General features: G+C 43.1%; 1 protein-coding gene across 1 annotated transcript in view; it reads left to right on the top strand.

Annotated features, from left to right (window-relative positions):
- UNC13A (unc-13 homolog A) overlaps nucleotides 1-20,070 on the top strand; it is a 72,939-nt gene that overhangs the window by 38,100 nt on the left and 14,769 nt on the right. Inside the window, exons 24-35 of the mRNA XM_074202196.1 lie at nucleotides 1,820-1,953; nucleotides 3,151-3,236; nucleotides 3,880-4,006; nucleotides 4,265-4,361; nucleotides 4,955-5,098; nucleotides 8,618-8,701; nucleotides 10,693-10,770; nucleotides 12,536-12,624; nucleotides 13,056-13,208; nucleotides 13,823-13,946; nucleotides 16,367-16,405; nucleotides 18,961-18,990. Coding sequence (XP_074058297.1) covers nucleotides 1,820-1,953; nucleotides 3,151-3,236; nucleotides 3,880-4,006; nucleotides 4,265-4,361; nucleotides 4,955-5,098; nucleotides 8,618-8,701; nucleotides 10,693-10,770; nucleotides 12,536-12,624; nucleotides 13,056-13,208; nucleotides 13,823-13,946; nucleotides 16,367-16,405; nucleotides 18,961-18,990 — 1,185 coding nt within the window. The remainder of the gene's footprint in view (nucleotides 1-1,819; nucleotides 1,954-3,150; nucleotides 3,237-3,879; nucleotides 4,007-4,264; nucleotides 4,362-4,954; nucleotides 5,099-8,617; nucleotides 8,702-10,692; nucleotides 10,771-12,535; nucleotides 12,625-13,055; nucleotides 13,209-13,822; nucleotides 13,947-16,366; nucleotides 16,406-18,960; nucleotides 18,991-20,070) is intronic.

Genomic DNA, 20,070 nt, shown 5'->3' on the forward strand with positions numbered 1-20,070 from the left:
CTAGGGTGATGATCTTGTAAGAAGAAAGGAGCTAATGGATGTGAGAAATGTTGGGAAGATAGGAAAAAAAACAAATCTGATTGCATATGGAGAATGAAGAAAGAGAAGAGTAAGGATGACTGAAGGTGACTGAAAAAATGATAATGCATTGGGTAGAAATAGGTAAGTCTTGAGGAAATGCAAGTTTAGGGAATTAATTTCAATATGGTTCGATTAAATTCCATTGATTTCAATTTAGTAGAGTGAATTTAGCTGAGTTACTTTCAGTTGAGTTGAGATGAATTCAAGTCCATTCCAAGCATTCATTAAGCACCTACTATATATGTGCAAGGTACTATGCTAGACTGTTGATACAAAAACTAGATGGAAAAATTATCCTTACTGTCTTATAATATGTAAACAGATATACATATACCTGAAAAATTGAGTAAGAAAGGTCAGTAGAATCAGGAGGATCAGGAAAGGCTTCCTTTAGGAAGTGTCACCTGAGCTGAGCCTTGAATGAACCTCAACTAGAAACAGAAGTGAGGAAAAAGTGTATTCCAGCTTTATGAAAGTGTGTAGACAGGAGAAGGCATGTCAAGCTTAGTAAGCACCAAATAAACCAGTTTGATTGAAAAGGTAGCTGGGAAGCAAATTGTGAAAGGTTTTAAAAGTCATGATAAGTGGAATTTTTATTCTGAGGTAATTAATAGGGAGCCAGTAAAGATTTTAGATCAGGGAAAGGAGATAGACAGGATTGCATTTTAGTGGAGGATGGATTGGAGAGGAGAGAGATTAGAAGCCTGGACTCCACTTAGAAGACTGTTGTAATAGTCCAGGCAAGAGGTGATGAGGACCCAAACAAGGGTGGTGATTAACTGAGTAGGAAGAATATAGATCCAACAGATACTGTGGAGGCAGAATCAATAAGACTTGATGACTGATTAACTATTGAGGAAAAAGGTCAAGGATAACTCTAAGATTCCAAACCTGGGTAACCACAAAAAGGTAGTATCCTCAATAGAAATGGAAACAGAGGTAAGATGAGTTAAGGGTGAAAGATAATGAGTCCTACTTTGGATGTTTTGAGTTTGAGATGCCTGTGGGGCATCTAGATATCCATCAGAAGATGGTGTGAAGGTTAGGAGAGAGACTCAGACCAAATGTACAGATTTCGATGTTATCTGCATAGAAATGACCCCATTAGAGTTGATGAGATTAGGGCGGCTAGGTGGCACAGTGGATAAAGCACTGGCCCTGGAGTCAGGAGTACCTGGGTTCAAATCTGGTCTCAGACACTTAATAATTACCTAGCTGTGTGGCCTTGGGCAAGCCACTTAACCCCAATTGCCTAGCAAAAAAAAAAAAGAGTTGATGAGATTACCAAGAAAGGTGTAGAAAGTGAAAAGAAGAGGGACCAAGACAACAATGTCCCACAAATATGTGGATATCACATCCCTTCCTATTCCAACTCTTCTTCCTTGAGAAGTTTTAAGAAAGATGAAGGGATATTGTGATGGAGAGGTGAAGGTTCAGGAGTGAATTCATCAGGATGTGATCTCTGCAACCATCCAAACATCACATCTGAATTCTCTACTTTCCCAAATGATTGATCCTCTTCCTTACCTTTTCCATCAACCCACAAAATAAGCAGAGATGATCCATATCCATGTAGAGGATCTTTATCTATATATCATATAAAGCTATATATATATGTGTGTGTGTGTATAGATATAGATAGATAAGGATCCTATACACAGATATGTATATAGATATATGTGTATATACATAGGATCATAGAATTTCTTATAATAGTCATCAACATTGACCTTTTCAGGCTAAAAAGGGTGAGGTGCCTCCAGAGGAGCAGGGACCCAGCATCAAGAATCTAGACTTTTGGTCCAAGCTCATCACCCTCATTGTGTCTATCATTGAGGAAGACAAGAACTCCTACACACCTTGCCTCAATCAGTGAGTGGAGGAAAGGGAAAAGATGGATGTTGAGTGTGAGCATAATTTTGTGAATGTCATCATTGCATGAATGTGTATGGTGAGGGAGGGATAGAAAGAGAGAGAAGGAAGGGGGGAGGAGGGAAGGGAGAAGAGAGAGCAAGAGAGGAAAAAGAAAATTGTGTGCTAATGTAGTAACTATGACTGTGTATATGTGGTGAATATAGTGGTGAATATTTTTCAATCATGTCTGTGATCCCATTTGGGATTTGCTTGGCAAAGTTACTGGAATGATTTGCCATTTCCTTTTCTAGATATATTACATATCTATGTATTGTTTGTATATATAAATCCATATATAGCATATATGAGTATGCATCTATGTGGGTAATGGTTCATATGCATAATTTTGCATTTGTGAGTAATTGTATATGGTTGCTTATATGTAGGTGATTGTGCATATGAATATTTATATATGTGAGTCTGTGCAAATTATAAATGTATACAACTGTATACACGGAAGTAGCTATATGTATATCAAATCAACAAAAATTTAATAAGTGCCTTTTATGTACCAAGTAATATGAATATGTGTGGAATTGTGCTTATGAGAAGTTGTGTATATGCATGTGTGTAGTTCTATGGATGAGACCCACCAGGACCTTGAGGAGGAGGAAACTGAAATTTACAGTGAAAATGAACATTTAGTGAGAGCAGAAATGGGGTCAGGATGACCAATATTAAGAAATCAGCAAAGCAAAAGGGATGAGCATATCCTGACTTCCTCAAAGGAGAGATTGTTGACAGGTATAGGCAGGGGGTCCCAGAAAGGGAGGCAGGTAAGGCAGTGAAGAGGAGGTAAGGAGACCCTTGGAAACAAACATGGCCCCAGGTCTGAGTCAAAATAATGTTAAAGAACAGGGGTGACTATCAGTCCTAGGTCACAGAGGGTCTCTCAGCTCCTATTGATTATAGGTGGTTCCTGGCTCAGGAAAATCATTAAAATCTAAATTCGGTTAGAGAACTGAAGAAGGACCATTAATCATAGGACTGTAGATGTAGAGATGAAAGGAATCATGTGTGTGTGTGTGTGTGTGTGTGTGTGTGTGTGTATGTGTTTGCCCTCTGGTTGCCAGCCCTCTCATCTCAGCCTTTCCTCATCTCTCCTTTCCCTTCCTCCCTCCTTCCTTCCCAACATTCCATACTCTTTTGTGAAAGGTTTCCCCAAGAACTGAATGTGGGCAAGATCAGTGCGGAGGTGATGTGGAACCTGTTTGCTCAGGATATGAAATATGCCATGGAGGGTGAGAAACCTTTCCCTAGAACCTCCCATCTGCTGAGCAGCTCTTTTGCCCCCCAACTCTTTGCCTTGACTGGCAGGGCATAATAGGGCACTCTCTTTGCACAAGACCTGGGAGCTCTAAGTGTGGGTTTGGGGCCCTGCTTCCTTCCAGTTCCTGTTTCCCAAGACTAGAAAGAGTAGAGGACCTGGAGAGGAAACAGACAGACCAGTCCATTCCCCTAGAATTACATATAATATCAATAGCTAAGATTTATATGGGACTTTTTATATTTACAAGAATAATACTAAAAGCTAGCATTTATATAGAGCTTTAAAGTTTGGAAAGCACTTTTATGGACATTGTCTTATTCCACATTACATGTCATCTCATTTGATCTTCTCAATAACCCTATGATGTGGGTACCATTTCATTTCCATTTATTCCTGATAAAGAAAGATACTGAGGAAAAGGAAAGAGTTTTGCCCAAGATCTTACAGATAGTAGGAAGCAGAGTTGAGTCTCCTGTCAATTCAAACTCAGATCCTCTGGCTCCAAATCCTGTCCCAAAGAACTGCCCTGCCTGGGATTGAAACTTGGCCACGGGTTGGGGGATTTTCTCTGAGCTGTCCCGCTTCCTCTTCCCAATTCCTGCCCCTCTCTCCAGAGCATGACAAACACCGATTGTGTAAAAGTGCCGACTACATGAACCTGCACTTCAAAGTCAAATGGCTGTACAATGAATATGTGACTGAGCTGCCCTCCTTCAAGGACCGTGTGCCTGAGTACCCTGCGTAAGTCTCCCCTACCCCCTTCCCCTCTCCTGAGCTGTGCTGTGGGGAAAAGAGAGAAAAGAAGGTAAGGACTTATAACCCGTCCTTCCTTGACCTGGGATAGGAAGGCAAGGGCTTACTTACCCTTCCTTGACCTGGAATAGGAGCTACAGGGGAAACCAAAGAGGAGGATGTGGGTCATTGTCCAAGGATGAATGCCTTGAGAGATTATGGGAGGGGGAACTGAGAGAGTAACTGTGCCTACATCTCCCAATGCAGGTGGTTTGAGCCCTTTGTTATCCAATGGCTGGATGAGAATGAGGAGGTGTCCCGGGACTTCCTCCATGGAGCTTTGGAGCGTGACAAGAAGGATGGGGTGAGGCAGGGAATCCTGGCAGATGGGGAGTGAGGAGGAAAATGTGGCTCCCCCAGTTTCTCTGACTCACTCCAGAGCCTAGTCTGGTGTGTGTCTGAACCCATCAAAGTATCAACCCAACCCTTTTCTCACAACTCAGTCCTGGACTAACCTGAAGCTTAGTCTTAACTCAGTCATTTATCTCAAATGAGTTTGGTGAAAAGATGACATCCCAATCAAGACAAGGTCAGACCCCAGACTTCCAACTTCCTTAAATGAGCATCAAAGACTCACTATTCTCTGACCCTCCAAGGATCCTGCTCTACTCCTCCAGGTTCCTCTGAAGGGAAAAAAATCTATGATCCCCTGTCACTTCCCAGAACTGGAATAGAGCTTCAAACAATCTCTTTAAGCTCTAGGAACCCAACTGAAGGACTCACCTGCAATCCCTTAAGGCTTAAGACTGGGAAGGGTGGAAGGCAGCCCACCATGTGGAAAGTATAGATCCTTCCATCATGTGGAAAAATGTTCACCCCACTTCCCATACACCCTTCCTTGGTGTTCAGTTGTGCCCAGTGATCCAACCTTCTTTCACATTCTTTGGTCTTCTACAGTTCCAACAGACTTCTGAGCATGCCCTATTTTCCTGCTCCGTGGTGGATGTCTTCTCTCAGCTCAACCAGAGCTTTGAAATCATCAAGAAACTTGAGTGTCCTGATCCTCAGATTGTAGGCCACTACATGCGCAGATTTGCCAAGGTACTGAGGACAGATGAGATGGGCGATCAACTACTGGAAGTCAGAGTTAGTGCAAGAAAGGATTCAGCCTGTACTCACATTTTTATAGACATTAGAAAATATATCCAGATGGGAAGATTCCTATATGATGAGATTTTTGGATAAGGAAACTGAATTGATAGATAAAAGAAGTGGGCACTTCAGGAGGAGGGAATGTGCTGAGCAAAAGTGCAGAACAGGAATTTGCTTGGCAATGAGGGATGAGGGAAGAGGTGAGTAGAAAGATCTTATTGGAATGGATAAGGAAGGATCTATTCCAAATGATCCTTCAAGCCAGATCATTTGGCAATGAAATTACCATCTTCCCATTTCTTCTCTGAACCAACTGTTCAGTCTGATCATGGACAAGTAACTTTCCCTCCCTGAAAATAATTTTCCTCATCATTAAAATGAAGGGATGAAACTAAATGATCTCTATGCAACTTTCCAACTCTAAATCTTACAATTCTAAAATGAAATGACAGATGAAAAATATTTCAGAAAAACCTTTTGATGCCAAATACATATAAAGATTATAATTATCTCATTTGAATCTTTCTGAAACTATTTTGAGAACCATTGAGCTTAAGTTGCTTTCTGAATCTTCTTCCCTGGGTTTTCCAAGCCCTCAATGGATTGCTCATGACTAAATGACTTTTATCATGGAATCAATAAGGAATCTCAGAATAGGAATCTCAGGGATAATAGGGGTTATCTTGTCCAATTCAAAGGAAACAGGAATCCTGTTGTCCTTCCACTATATACTTGGTGAATGATAATCAAGCCTCCAATTGAAAACTTCCAGCGATCCTATCTCCCAAGGCAATTCATTTCATTTCTGCCTAGTTCCAGCTATTATAAAATATTAAGCCATATTAAGCCTAAATCTTCAATTTTCTTACATTGCTCCTAGTTGGTCACTGCTAGGGCCAAATGGAATAAGTTTGACCTCTTTTAGATTTGAGAGGTCTTCAATCCCTGAAAAGAACTTTTATGCCCCCCCCCAATCTTTCACTTCCCCAGGCTAAGCATCCCAGTTCCTTCAATCGATTCTTCTATGACAAGATTTCCAGTCCCCTTGCCACCCTGATCACCCTTCTTTGAATACTTTACAGTCTATCAATGTCCTTCCTATGATGTTCTGCTCAGAAATGAAAACATAAATGACCTGTGAGAGCAGAGGACAGAATGACTCTCATTTGTCTTGCCAGGACAGAATGCTTCTTTTAATACAACCAAAATTAGCCTTTGCTTTTGGAGGTTTCCATATCATACTATTGACCCTTACTGAATTTAAATCATATACTAGCACCATTGATTTTTTTTAAACCCAAGAAAAAGACTTTACATTTACCCCTGTTTAATTTCATCTCATTAGATTTGATTCAATATTCTAGCCTTTCAAGCTCTTTTGGAATTCTGATTCTCACATGCAACATGTTAGCTAATCCTACCATCTTGTGACCAGTGGTGGAAGTCGGTTCACGGAGGTTTGGCAGAATTGATACCTATTTTTATGTTGAGTTTGGTGAACCAGTTGTTAAAATGGTGCTTGTAATCAGGATTCTCATGTGGTGTGGGATTTCAGCTGGTTTGCACCAATATCTAATTTTATGTTGAGTTCCAATTGTTAAATTATTTGAATCCCACCACTCTTTGTGACATCTGTAAATTTTATAAGAATTCCAAATGTACTTTCAATGACTTTGAAAAAAATTACCAAAATAAAAAGGGGGAAGAGCTCTGCTCTCTCCAGTAATAAATTCTCATAAGGTTGATATCAAATTATTAATTGCCTCTTGAGTCTAGACATTCAAACAGCTTTGAAATTTTCTATTACCATATAAGCAATATGTCTCCATTTTGTCTACAAGTCAGATTAGATGAATTTTCTGGTGAATAAAATACAGTTAAGCCATAGCTTAAGTATTTTCTTGACCTACCAATCTAGTCACCCTATAAAAAGGAAATTATGTTAGACTTGAAAGATTTGTTCTTTCTGGCATGTTGTGATCATCACTTCCCTTTGTAACTGCTCACAGACTGAGTCTAATAATCTATTTGAGACTCTTGCCATGGGTTAACATCAAGTTCACCAGCCTGTAGTTTGGAAAGCTATAGTTTTTCCCCCTTTTGAAAGTCAAAACAGAGTTTGTCTTTCTCTTTTCCTATGATACCTCATTCATAACTAGACCTCAAAAAGAAGCTCACAGATATATCTCAGTACTCTGGGATGTGAGCTGTCCAACCTTGATGATGTGAATTCATTGTTGGACATCAAGGGTTTTTTTTTCAAGCTCCTCAATCACATTAGTTTTCAATTTTTTTTGTTAGCCAGAGAAAGCAGAGAAGCAAAATACATGTTGAGTAGTTCTACCTTTTTTTTTGTCCTTGTCTCATCTACTCCAAATTCAACTCTGCTATGAATTCCCTATGTGGGAATTGGGTTGGATGATCCTTAATCAGGGGTGCTAACTATGGAACTGATTCCTATTTAAGTATAGATTTGATCAGATGGTCTCTGAGGTCCTTTCTAATTCTGAGGTTCCATGATTACAGATGTGCATTCTATCTCTAAGAGCTCATCATTCCTGTAGCTGAGGCATTCTCTGGCATCATCATCTTAGCCTGCTGTTCATCTCCCAAATCCTACTTTCTATTCTGAAACCTCTACTTTTTCTAGGAATTAGGAAAGAAAACACTACCTAGGCACCTAAGATCTTTAATCTTCTGTCCAACTTTTCATAATCCTAAAATTGCTTTCTAGTTTCTTTATGGTGGTATTATTTCTCGGTACATAAGTCACAAGAAGTTAATAGTGATTATTGAGTTTGACAAATCTTGGGAGACTTTTTGTCCTTCCCTGATTTCCTGTCCACAGGAAGACAGAACTTCCAGTTAGTGACATCAGATCAACATATAGCTGTTGCCACATCTGTCTGCAATGAGTCACAAACCAATAGGGTACATTTCTTTGTCCTGGGGCCAATAATAGAACTTTTCATAATTGGCATCTTCATGGATTGGAGTTCTTTTAGGGCATTAATGAGGCCTTAATTCTCTCTTCAATTTTATTAGACATCATGATCCATAATGAGCTCACCTCCTCATAAAATATAGCTGCTTGGGCAGTTAGGTGTTATCAGGAAGACTTGAGTCTTCCAGGCTCAAGACAGTTAGCTATGTGAATGGGGCAAGCACTTACTGCTATCTTCCTCAGTTTCTTCGTTTGTAAAATTAGAGCATTACACTGAATTATAAAAAAGCATGGTATTTTGAGGATCAAATGAGATAATATTTGAAAAGTACTTTGCAAACCTTAAATCAAAATAGAAATGTTAGCGACTAACTACTACTATTATTATTGTTTATCATTATTATGGGGAGTTGGTTCTTGGCCCTGTATCCCTTGCTCCTACATCCTTTCCCATAGTCATAGGAAGCAGAACCAAATGATCCAGGTACTCCATATGCTGTCTTGTTTCTTTATTTTCCCCACAGACAATCAGCAACGTCCTGTTGCAATATGCTGAAATCATTTCCAAGGACTTCACCAGCTACTGCTCTAAGGAGAAGGAAAAAGTGGTGACGTGTGCTCCCCTCCTTCTTCAGCTCCTGGACCCTGCTTGCCCACTCCTACTCCACCCCACACCCTATTTGGGTCACCCAAATCTAAATACATGTGTGCATGTGTGTGTATGTGTGTCCATGTAAGGGAATGACCATAGGTATCTTAAAAATATATGAGAGAGCATTTGTGGTAGAAAAACCACCAGATTCAGAGTTAAAAGACTAGGCTCAAGCCTTTGTTTGGTTAGGACAATACCTTGTAACCTTGGGCAAGGTATTTTTCACCTTCAGGTCTTAGTTTCCTCTATAAAATGAGAGGCATTGGACTAAATGATCTCTAAGATGCCAACAGTCAGCAGAGGCAGGAAGAGACAGACAGGGAGAGAATGACAGAGAGAATAAGAAAGGGAAGAAAGAAGAATGTGAGGAAGGAAGGAGAAGGAGAGGTAGACAAAAGATGGATATGGGTAAATATTTGTGTTTGTGTCTAAGGAAAGCTGAGTCTGAGTGTATTTGTTTGTGTGTGTGTGTGTGTGTGTGTGTGTGTATGTGTGTGTGTGTGTGTGTGTCCATGGGTGTCTATTTATATGGAGTAGTTTAAGGCCACCACCTAACTAATATTAAAAATTTAGACTCTTTAGATAGGGGCTAAATCTGTGATTTCCCTGGCATAAAGAACTCCCTCTCTCAATGACAGTTAGCTGCTTCTTAGTAACTTAAGTTTTTAGAGTTAGTGTCTTAAGAGGTCAAGTGACTTAGCCAGGTCACACAGTCAATAAGTGTCAAAGGCAGGATATCAATCCAAGTTTGACCCTCTGTCCACTATGCTGTATTTATTGGTCCAACTGAGATGTGATTCCCAAGGTCATCCTTTCTTCAATCTTTATGTATAGCTTTCCTGTTTCTTACCTCAGGCCTGCTCCATAGAAAGATGGATAGATAAATCTAGAGATATACATATGTGTACAAATATACATATGCACATTATACATATATGCATATATATACATGCACCTATAATATGTGGGCCTGCTTTCCTGGCTGCACTCCAGAACTGTTACTAGTAGGCCATATGCAGAGAATGGAGTACTAAAGAACACACTACAGCCTCTCAGAGGGGATGTACCCCACTTTTACTGGATAAACTTTCAGAGATTTGGAGTAACTTTCAAAGATATGTTCTATTTCATTAGGAAAAAAAGCATGATGGGGAACAGTCAGGTGGCACAGTGAATAGAACATGGGCCAGACCCATGATACTTACTAGCTGTGTGACCTTAGGCAAGTCACTTAATCCCACTGTCTCAAAAAAAAGAAAAGAAAAACAAGAAAAGGTCAGGTGGTGATCTTAAAATATACCCATAGACACACACACACACACACACACACACACACACACACACACACACACACAGACTCAGTTCTCCTCAGAGCTTATACAGAATGTTATACTAAATTACACAGTGGCTGAATGTGACTATATGTACCTGTGTATGATTGCCCTTTTTCCCACATCCAGTTGCCTCATCTGCCTACTGTCTCCATCACCCACCTCCCTCTTCTTTCCTTACTTAACCACAATAATCCTTTTTCTATTTCTTTTCCTCAAACCCTGGCTCACTTGGCTATTGGCCTCAGTCCCTCCCATAAACTAGGGCTAAAACTTAAACTCCCTTATCAGAAGGGAGTATGATTTTGAACCCCTAGACTTTCTTACTCTATCTTCTTCCCTTTCCCATCTCTGACTCATCTCTTGAGGGATCCCAGAGACCCCAAAGTCCAACTATGGTACAAAATCTCCTTGTGGTATATCATCACCCCCTCTCTGGGTCTCTGATTCCCATTTCTGCCTAAAAACTGAAGTAATTTCAGTCCCTTCCCTGTTGTCTGGGTGAAAGTGGTAGAGAGAGGGAATTTGATCAGGGGTCCTTCATGAGACCTATGCAAGGAGAGAGCCCCAGGGTATGGGTTCTGACCCTCTGGTTTCTCCTTGCCTCACCCCACAGCCATGCATACTCATGAACAACACACAGCAGCTTCGGGTGCAACTGGAGAAGATGTTTGAGGCCATGGGTGGGAAGGAGGTAAGACCTAACTGGAGAAAAATGGGAAGAGCAGGGCCCCCAGATATGTTCTTTCTGTTCAATGTGTCCTCAGTTACCTTTTTGGTTCTCTCTGACCTGTGTCCTGTGATCCCTTAGACTCCCTCATAGCTCTTACCTAGAGCTAGTTTGTCCATTGGGCTCCCTAGGTCAGTGGAAATAAAACTCAGCCTAGATCCTTCCTCTTCTTTTTATGAATCAAGGGCCCTGAGGTAGATGGTTGGGAGCCAGTATCCTGGCTCCCTGCTCGACCTTTACTTCAGACTCACTCAACTCCATTTATCTTGAACATCAAGCTAGAGATGATTGACCAAAAGGGCTCATGGGATTCCAGAAAGTATTCACAGGGGCCAGGACCTGGAGGAACTTGAAGATTAAATAGACAGGAAAGTTTCCTTTTCCTCGTCCCCTCTAAGATTTGCCTGGATGAAGGCATTAATGATGGCTTTACCAAATTTACAATCCACAAAGTTAAGAAACAAGGGCAAAATATCAGCTGTCAGGTTTAGGTTCCATCAAGTCTTTTACAGGCCAACATTTTATTCCTATTTCATTAAGGTGAAATTAGAGAAAAATGTAAAATCCTATTTTGGGGTTCAAATGATCATTTTGCAAGTGCATACATGTGTATGTGAGTTTGGGTGTGTTGGGATGGGGAGGGGAGAGACAGGAGTAGATGAACAGCAATATCTGAAGATGATGTGTGGCTTTTTAGTAAATGGAATGTTTAATATGAGTTATCTGTGTGATATGGCCACCAAAAAAAGCAAGCAGGATCTTACTAAGAGAGGACTAGTGTCCAGCATGGGCCTCCCAATGGACTCTATGGGTGTCCCAAAAGTCTAGACCAGAATGAGAGTCCTCCCATTGCCCTCTTCCTTGGTCAGAGCCCTAGGTTCAGTTGTAGATATTAGGTATTAGGAAAGCCACTGATAACCTAGAGTAAATGGTGAGGGGACTGAAGACCATGTTAAATAGAAGGATCACCTGAAGGAAACTGGGTACTTTCCTAGAGGGATGGAGACCATCTTCAAATATCTGAAGGTTTCTTTGATGGAAAAGGGATTAGACTTGACCCCACAAAGGTAGGATGAAGGACAATGTGGGGAAACCGTAGGAAAGTTCATTTCAGCATCAACCTAATTCAGCAAGTATCTATTAAATATTTACTATGCACAAAAACAAAAATGAAATCATCACTCTCCTTAAGAAGGATATATTTTGTGGTGGTTAGGTGGCACAGAGGATAGAGCATTGGCCCTGGAGTCAGGAGTACCTGAGTTCAAATCCGGCCTCAGACACATAATAATACCTAGCTGTGTGACCTTGGGCAAGCCACTTAACCCCATTGCCTTGCAAAAACCTAAAAAAAAAAAAAAAAAGGATTCATTTTACTAAAAAGTGCGGTGAGAGCAGAAAATGTAAGGGAAAATCTTTCTAAAAGCTAGAGCTACTGAAATGTAGAAAGAACAGCTTCCAGTGATAAGGAGTTCCCCAGGGGGTATTCAAGTAGAGTCCTCAGGTATGTCAGAAGGCAGTTCTTCTCTATTTAGACTTAATGGCCTTAGAGATTCTATGATTTCCCTGGACTGTGGTCAGAGGTATTATCAGACTGCCTAGTTTGAGGGAGGTAGGACCTAATGACCCTGAGAGGTCTGAATTTCCAACTGATCTGACTCTTCCTTGCCCCTCTGAGTGCTTGGGTCCACTCTGACCATATTCTTATCGTCACCCTCCCTCTCCCCAGTTGGATACTGAAGCCAGTGACATCCTGAAGGAGCTTCAGGTGAAACTCAATAATGTGCTGGATGAGCTCAGTCGACTCTTCGCCACCAGGTGTGTGAGTATGCACAGTTTGGACAGAACAGAGGAAGAGAAGAAACAGCCCTCTGAATTTCTAGATCTCAGTCCTTAGAGGCTCTGGGAAGAGGATCATGACTAATAGGGCCAGGTTTGGGCAGGGAGGGGAGTTTTGGGGGGAAGGAAGTGTTTGTGTTAAGAATTTCAATCCCCAAACTACAGCCCTGACCTAATCACTCCCCCCTACTCCTCTTTTCCCCACATCCTTCAATCCCTGTGCCTCTCTGACTCCATCACTCCACTTCCTTTCTTCCATGCCCCCAACTATTCATCCCCCTAACCCAGTCAATACATTCCCTCACCTGACCCTTTCTTTGCCTCTGCCCCCATTCCAAACCTCCCTGTTCTGGAGCCTCAGGGTTGCCCTTCAGGGAGCTCCAAACTGATGCCTAACCCTATGCCCCTAGCTTCCAGCCACACATAGAAGAGTGTGTCAAGCAGATGGGGGACATCCTGAGTCAAGTGAAGGGCACAGGAAATGTGCCAGCCAGTGCCTGCAGCAGTGTTGCCCAGGATGCTGATAATGTCCTGCAGCCCATCATGGACCTGCTGGACAGCAAGTGAGCCCCCATCCCCAGAGCCCTGAGGAAGGGAGGGAGGGGATCCTGTGGAGTCAGGAAAATGGGACATGGAGGGATGAGCATGGGCAAGATGGAGGAGGGTTTAGTGAGTGTGGTGAGAACTGCAGGATCTTATTATCATAGATTCCTCATCTATGCAACTTGTTGGGACAGTAGTTAAAGTCAGGAACAGCTAAATTCAAATCTAGGCTCAGATACTTACTAGCAGGGTACAACCTTGAGCAACACTTAACTCAGTTGACCTCAGTTTCCTGAAGGCTGGCAGTTAGTTCTCAAGAGGGATGTGTTTCAAGGGTTGGGGAGGGAAGAGACAGAACCAGGGTTGCAAAGTAAAGGGGAAACATGATATGCCTGGAGATATGGTGACCACATGGGAAGAGTGACAGGGAAACCTACACTTACTTGGTATCCAATTCAGCCTATGAGATATGTCTCCTACCCCTTGCTAAAAGGAATTAGGGAGGACCTGTGCTGCCTATGTTTTCCCTCTGCCTGCTGTGCTTTCTGAAGTGGGAAGGGGAGAGGGTCTGAGACATGAGGGTGTCCCCTTTCCACCCATGGCTGCCAACTCACTTCCCCTTACCACTCCCTAGCCTGACCCTCTTTGCCAAAATCTGTGAGAAGACAGTGCTGAAAAGAGTATTGAAGGAACTCTGGAAGCTGGTGATGAACACAATGGAGAAGACCATAGTCCTGCCACCCCTCACAGACCAGACGGTAAGACTCAGCTGGGGACTTCCACCACCTATTTGTGTTCTTCCTCTGTCTCTGATCAGGCAAGTCCCAAGAACTCAAAGTTGGGCCCTGCTGAGTCACAAATAGAACCTGTGGACAGGTCAGAGAACAGATACATCTGAAAGACAAGAGATTAAGTAGAGATTAAAGTTTCAGTCAAAAGTCAGACATTATTTAGAGAGCAAAAGTTAAGGATTGAGGTCAGAGGTGCTAGGAAAAGGAGAGAGATCTGGGATTAAAAAGGTTAGAAATTCCCTAGTTCTTTCTTCCATCTCCAAAAAGAGGTCCATTCCTTCAAAAGGACACCTCTGATAGCTAGGACAGTACCAAGGACCAAGGGTGGGTAGAAGAGACCAGCCTAAGAGCCTGGAACCTTCATCTCCCTTCATCAGTAATAGGTTTGGGACTATAAGGAGGCCATCAAAGGCCCATGGGAAGCAAAGGATCAATAAGGAAGGAGAATGGCCGGAGAGAAGAAGCAAGATAGGAAGAGGAGAAGAGGAGATGGGGATTCCTCCAATAGCTGTGTGATACCACCTCAAAAGTTGCTATATTTTTTTGATTCCTATTCCTCCACCAGAGAGATATCCCTTTTGGGGGAAGGAGGGGTTAGTTTCTGGGACTTCAGGATACCCAAACATAGAAGGGCGGAGGGGGTTTGAGTCATTAGACCAAAAGTCTGAAAGGGAGCAGGGAATGAAGAATTTAGAGAATGGGGGAAGGAACCTCAGGGCCGGGGTGTGGGGTGGTGGCATATCCTAAATCTGGTGGCCAGAGGTGAGACTTGTAGGAGCCAGAGCATATTTTGGAAGTTTAGGGTTGAGCAGACAGTGCCTCCTGCTGGTCGAGTCCAGAATGACTGGCTCCACAACCATCTATTAAATAGAGACCACCTTAGAGACTAATCCTTAGAGGTGCAGATGAAATTGGCCCAGCCTTAGGTCCATTCTAGAAGGACAAGGACTGAGCCCCAAGTCTTAACTATAAGAGGCAATCTTTTGCTAATTCTTGGTTATTCCATCCCCTTGCGGCAGATGATTGTAAGTACAGCAGCCCATCTCTGTCTGTCTGTCCGCTCAGTGTTCGAACTTGGTTGGTCAGTCCCCTGTCTTGTGTGGCTGCACTCCACCTCAACTACCCCAGCCCGGCCTTGGCCTTGGCCTCAGCATCTCCCCAATATCCCCATGTTCTCGAGAGCCCCTGCCTAGCTGGACTGCTTGGTGCCAGTTGGGGTACCACCATGGGCATTACCATTCAAGGATTCTGCCTCATGTTTGTCTTGGGGGAGGAGGGCCCCCTAAGGGAGGGAAGGAGTGTGTCTCTCTCCCTCCCAGCCTTGTACTCTCTTCCCTATGCCCAAGATGGGCACTACCCAGTGCCCACAGTCCTGCCTTTGAACAACACAATCTGGGAGCAGATCCTATTATTCTGTAATCTGTCTGCAATTCTGGGGGTCCCTTTTTAGAAGCTGCTACTCCTGATTTTTCCTCTCCCCTTCTGTCTATGACCAGAAATGACCTAAGAACAGGGTGGGGTAAGGAATATAATCGGGACAGATCAGTAGCAACCCCAACTCCCATCTCATCCCCAACTAGAGACCTCATCTAGAAGCCCCAGTTCCTTTCCCAGAGAGTCATATAAACCTGTTTGACCTGCAACGATTTGGAATTGGAGGAAATCTTCCCTCTCCTATCCCTCCTTCCCAGCCTCAGAGGCTCCCCCTTCCCTCTCCTCACCTGTCAAGGATTCCCTTCTCCTCTTCCCTCTTCCCCATTCACCTACAAGCCAGGCCTTTGAGCCCCCTGGGAAATAGGATTCCCTGGACAGATGGGAACACCAGACTTCCTGAACCAGTGTGGGAGGGATACCTAAATGACCCAGATCAAGAGGCTAACTCCCTTTCCATCTTAGATCCACCAGTTCAATGGGGGAGGGGGGAGGGGAAGAAGGCTTAGGGAGGAGAGGGGCCCAACTTAATGATAACATCCATGTCCCCTTTAGGCTAACCCCAGGCTCCCCATTAATGTACATGCACACACAAACACACTGACACATACACACACACACACACACACACACACACTGACACATGCATATATGAATAGGAATACAGACCTTCATACACAGACATATACAAGTAATTAGAAATATTCACAGTTCCATAAATAATGCTTATTTCTTCTCTAACACATAATAATAATAATGAACATTATCCTAGGCATGCCAGGAGTAACAAAAGAGCTTCCTTCAGAGATACCTACACATATATGTAGAAATGCATACCAAGACCCTCAAATACACAAAGTGCGCGTGCACACACACACACACACACGCACACACAGCCTTACAACACTACTCGAACACTTGGTACAGTTGATGGACTTGTGACATTGTTTCTACAGGGAACGCTCTTGAGAAAACATGGCAAGGGATTAGAGAAGGTAATGAGGGCCGATCCCCAGCTGACCAGAGGCCCGGGCCCTACCCTCAGCTCTGCCCATGCTAAGCCTGTGTGTCTGTGTGTCTGCGTGTGTGTGTGCTTGTGTGGGGAGCTAGGCTGAGGTGGATGGGCTAGAGAGAGGAGAGATGGACAAGGGAGGACAATCAGGGCTTGACTTTGTAGGGAGGTAGTTCTGTGTGTGATGAGGGTGTGTATGTTTGTGTGCATGTATGTGGGTGTGCTATATGTACATACACTGAACATAATTGATATCCCCTCACAACAAACCCCCAATGGCTCTTCAGCCCCCCCAATTTCAGCATCAGGCAAAGGTCCACCAACCAGACCAACCCCTTTGGACTTGGAGGGCTTTTTCTTTCACCACAATGATTTGCATTGTGGTGGTTTGTTGAGATGGGATTAGACCTACAGAGAAGAAGGTGAAGTGTGTGTGTGTGTGTGTCTGTGTACACATAGATACATTGTTCATATGTGTGTACTGGCAACTCCTCTTTCCAAAACGTCTTTCCTCCCTCACTGCTTGATGAGTGAATGTCATTTCTAGCAGTGGCTCCTTATTTTTGTCTTCCTTAAATAAGACAATGTTGCGTGGGCTCTCAGGAAAAGTGTATCCTGATGATCTGTGCATTTTGAGGAGTGAATTCTAGGGATGTGTTTTGTTTAAAAGTTGGGGCTGCCTGTTTTGTGTACAGATTAATATGTTTGTGTATTAGTATGCATTTAATGTGTTTCTGTGTCTATATGCTGTTCTATGTGTTGTTTGTGTGTGTGTGTTTGTATGATATGGGTGATTATCTGTTGACATTTGTACTATGTGCATTTTTCTGTCTGTGTTATCTACTTGTCTGTCTATGGTTGGAATCTATGTCTCTTTGTTCAGTAACTTGGATGAAGATATAAATTACATGATTGTCAATTGCAGATGATGCCAAGCTGGGAGGGAGAGAGCTACCTCATTTTAAGAATAAAAGTCAGGAGCCCCAAAGATCCTGATAGATCAAAATACTGGATTAAATTGAGTTAAAATGAAACTTTGTAGCAATAATATAAAGACCTATTCTTGGGATCTAAAAGTCAACTTACCAAGTACAGGATGAAGATGGTTAGATAATAGCCTGTATGAAAAAGGCCAGGGAGTTTTAGTGGATTGCAAATTCAACAGGCTGATATGGTAGAAAAACGACTAACTAGGGCTTGAGTTGAGAAATAAAGTGGGAGTATGTGCCAGTGTGTTCTGTTGAATGTTTGCCTTTCTGCTAACTGCTTTTCAGGGTTTGGAGGAGGTGGGGTTTGGAGGGTTTTGGAGTTTTTTGCTTTTGTTTTATTTTGGATTTTTTAGTCCTGCAGGGCAAAGAATACAGTCTATATTTCCCATAGCACAAATGTCCAAATAAATAGTATTAGTTGTTCCTCGCTAAACTAAAAAATAACTAAACAACAAAGACAAACAATCAAATACAGCCAGCCTCCCAAAAAGGATGTAATAGCCTAGCTGTACTCTGCCCTGGTCAGACCCAGTCTTTTCTGGGCACCAGAATTTATACTGGTTCCATAGGGACATCAAAATCCAAGAAGAGGATGCCCAGGATGGTGAGAGGGTTAGAGAGCATGTAAAATGAGGATCTGTGGAAAGACGATATAATAGTTGCCTTCCAGGATTTTAAGGGCTGTCGTTTGTCAAAGGGATTAGATTCGTTCTGCTTGGCCCCACAAGACACAAATGAAGTGCTATGTAGAGGTGAGGATGGGGGAAGTGACAGGAACATAGTATACTGCTTTATGCAAGCATCCGCTTTTCTCCTGGGAAGTCCAAGCAGTGAACAGATAACCATTTGTTGGAGCTATTATGGAGAAAATCCTGTTCAGGGACAGGTTGAACTCGATTCAAAATTTGAGCTTCTGTGATTCTCGACATTTGAGTTTCTGTGATTGTTTGGATATGATCGTTTGGGTCCATGTGACTTTTCTTTTGAAATTTCTGTGTTTTGTGTGTATGGCATATGTGTGCTGAGGTGTATATGACTATGTGTGAGGATTGTGTATGTGGAGTCAGACTGTGTAATTCCCTCCTCCTTCCCAAGAGTCCAGGGTCAAGTTTTGTGGGAGTTAGAGGTTGAGGGTTGGGCTGGAGAGAGCCGGGTACCCCTGCCTCTCCTCTAAGAGAAGGATTCAGGAGAAGAGGGCACCCATCCCTGGTGGGGGGGGGCTGGCTCTTATGCTGTGGCCTAGAGCCTTTCAATGTGGAAGACAACTATATCTCCACAGCAAGGAACCTAGTGGAACTAGAATGGTAACCTTGAATTGTGAGTCCCCCATCCAAGGATGAAATGAGAGGGACTGATTGGTTGGGGGCTGGGAAAGGGATTTTAATCTAGTTGGTGGGTAGTGGGAGAATGAGAGGGATGGGCAGGAAAATTAGGCAGGCTCCTGAGCTGAGCTCAGGTTAAGGATAGAGGGTGGGAAAATAGGAAGGGAAGTCCAACTGACCACCCCCCCAACAGTCAACCAAACTCTGAACTCCTATTCTCTCCACAGGGCAGGGTGAAACTCCCCAGCCACTCAGACGTAAGATGTTGGTCTCTCACTGTCTGTCTGGCTTGCCCCTCTATATATGCCCCTCCTTTCTCTCCTTGCACCCCACTACTCCCTTCCTAAACCTCTCACCTCTGTGATCCTGTGTTCCCCAAAGTCTCTCCCCCCAGGGTGGGAAGAGCTGGGCACCCATGCTGTCCCCCTGTCTGTCCGCTCTCTTTTCTCTGTCTGTCCGGCTGGCCGGCTTATTCATGTTGGTGGGGGGAGGAGGAATGGATGGGCTGGAGATCAGAGGCCAGTAGCCCCAGAAACCTCCTAAAGAATGAACTCAGTCCATTGGTTCTGGACTTTCTTGGTTCTTTTCAACACCCTTTGTTGAATTAGTCTCATTACACCTTCCCAGAGGTAGGCCAGGCAGGAATTAATCATCATCATGTGACTGACAAGAAACCAGACAAAGGTTCTGATTGAGGAAGGGATGTTGCCCATGATCATACAGTTAGTTAGTTAAAGAATCATAGAATCATAAAGGAGACTTTAAGATCCTTCTATTCCAATCTCTACATTTTAGGGATAGAGAAATGGAGATCCAAAAGTAGAGGTGACTTGCCCAAGGCCACACAATAAGGTAGTGGCCAGGGTATAGGATCCCTGACTTGTTCTCTTATGCCATACTGCCTCCCATGGACTACCCTTTGCCAAGTCCTCACTTATTGTGGCATTCATGAGTTGGGATGTTGGCAGAGGTGTGCACCAAAAGGGTAAATGGAGTGCTTTTCAATGAGGGTCATCATCAGCTTCTCCTGAAATCATCACACTCATTCCTTTCCAAGAAGACAGAGCTCAGGAGCCATATGGGAGGGACTACCTCCTTCTCTGGAAACCTTCCCAGATCCTATACTTGAGACTCTGGTCAGGACAAGGAATTGGCACAATGACCACTTGCCTTCAGCCACTACCTAGCCTGTGCCTAGTAACATCTGGACTCTTGCCTCCCACCAGACTCTACTTTCTCTTATATTTCTCCCCCCAATCTTCTTTCTTGTTTCTGGCACTTTGAGCTCTTGAGGGGAAGGGCATAACTTTTTAAGATTCTGCATTTGTTGGGGTAAG

The sequence above is a fragment of the Macrotis lagotis genome, chromosome X (genome assembly GCF_037893015.1).
Source record: "Macrotis lagotis isolate mMagLag1 chromosome X, bilby.v1.9.chrom.fasta, whole genome shotgun sequence".
NCBI lineage: Eukaryota > Metazoa > Chordata > Mammalia > Peramelemorphia > Peramelidae > Macrotis > Macrotis lagotis.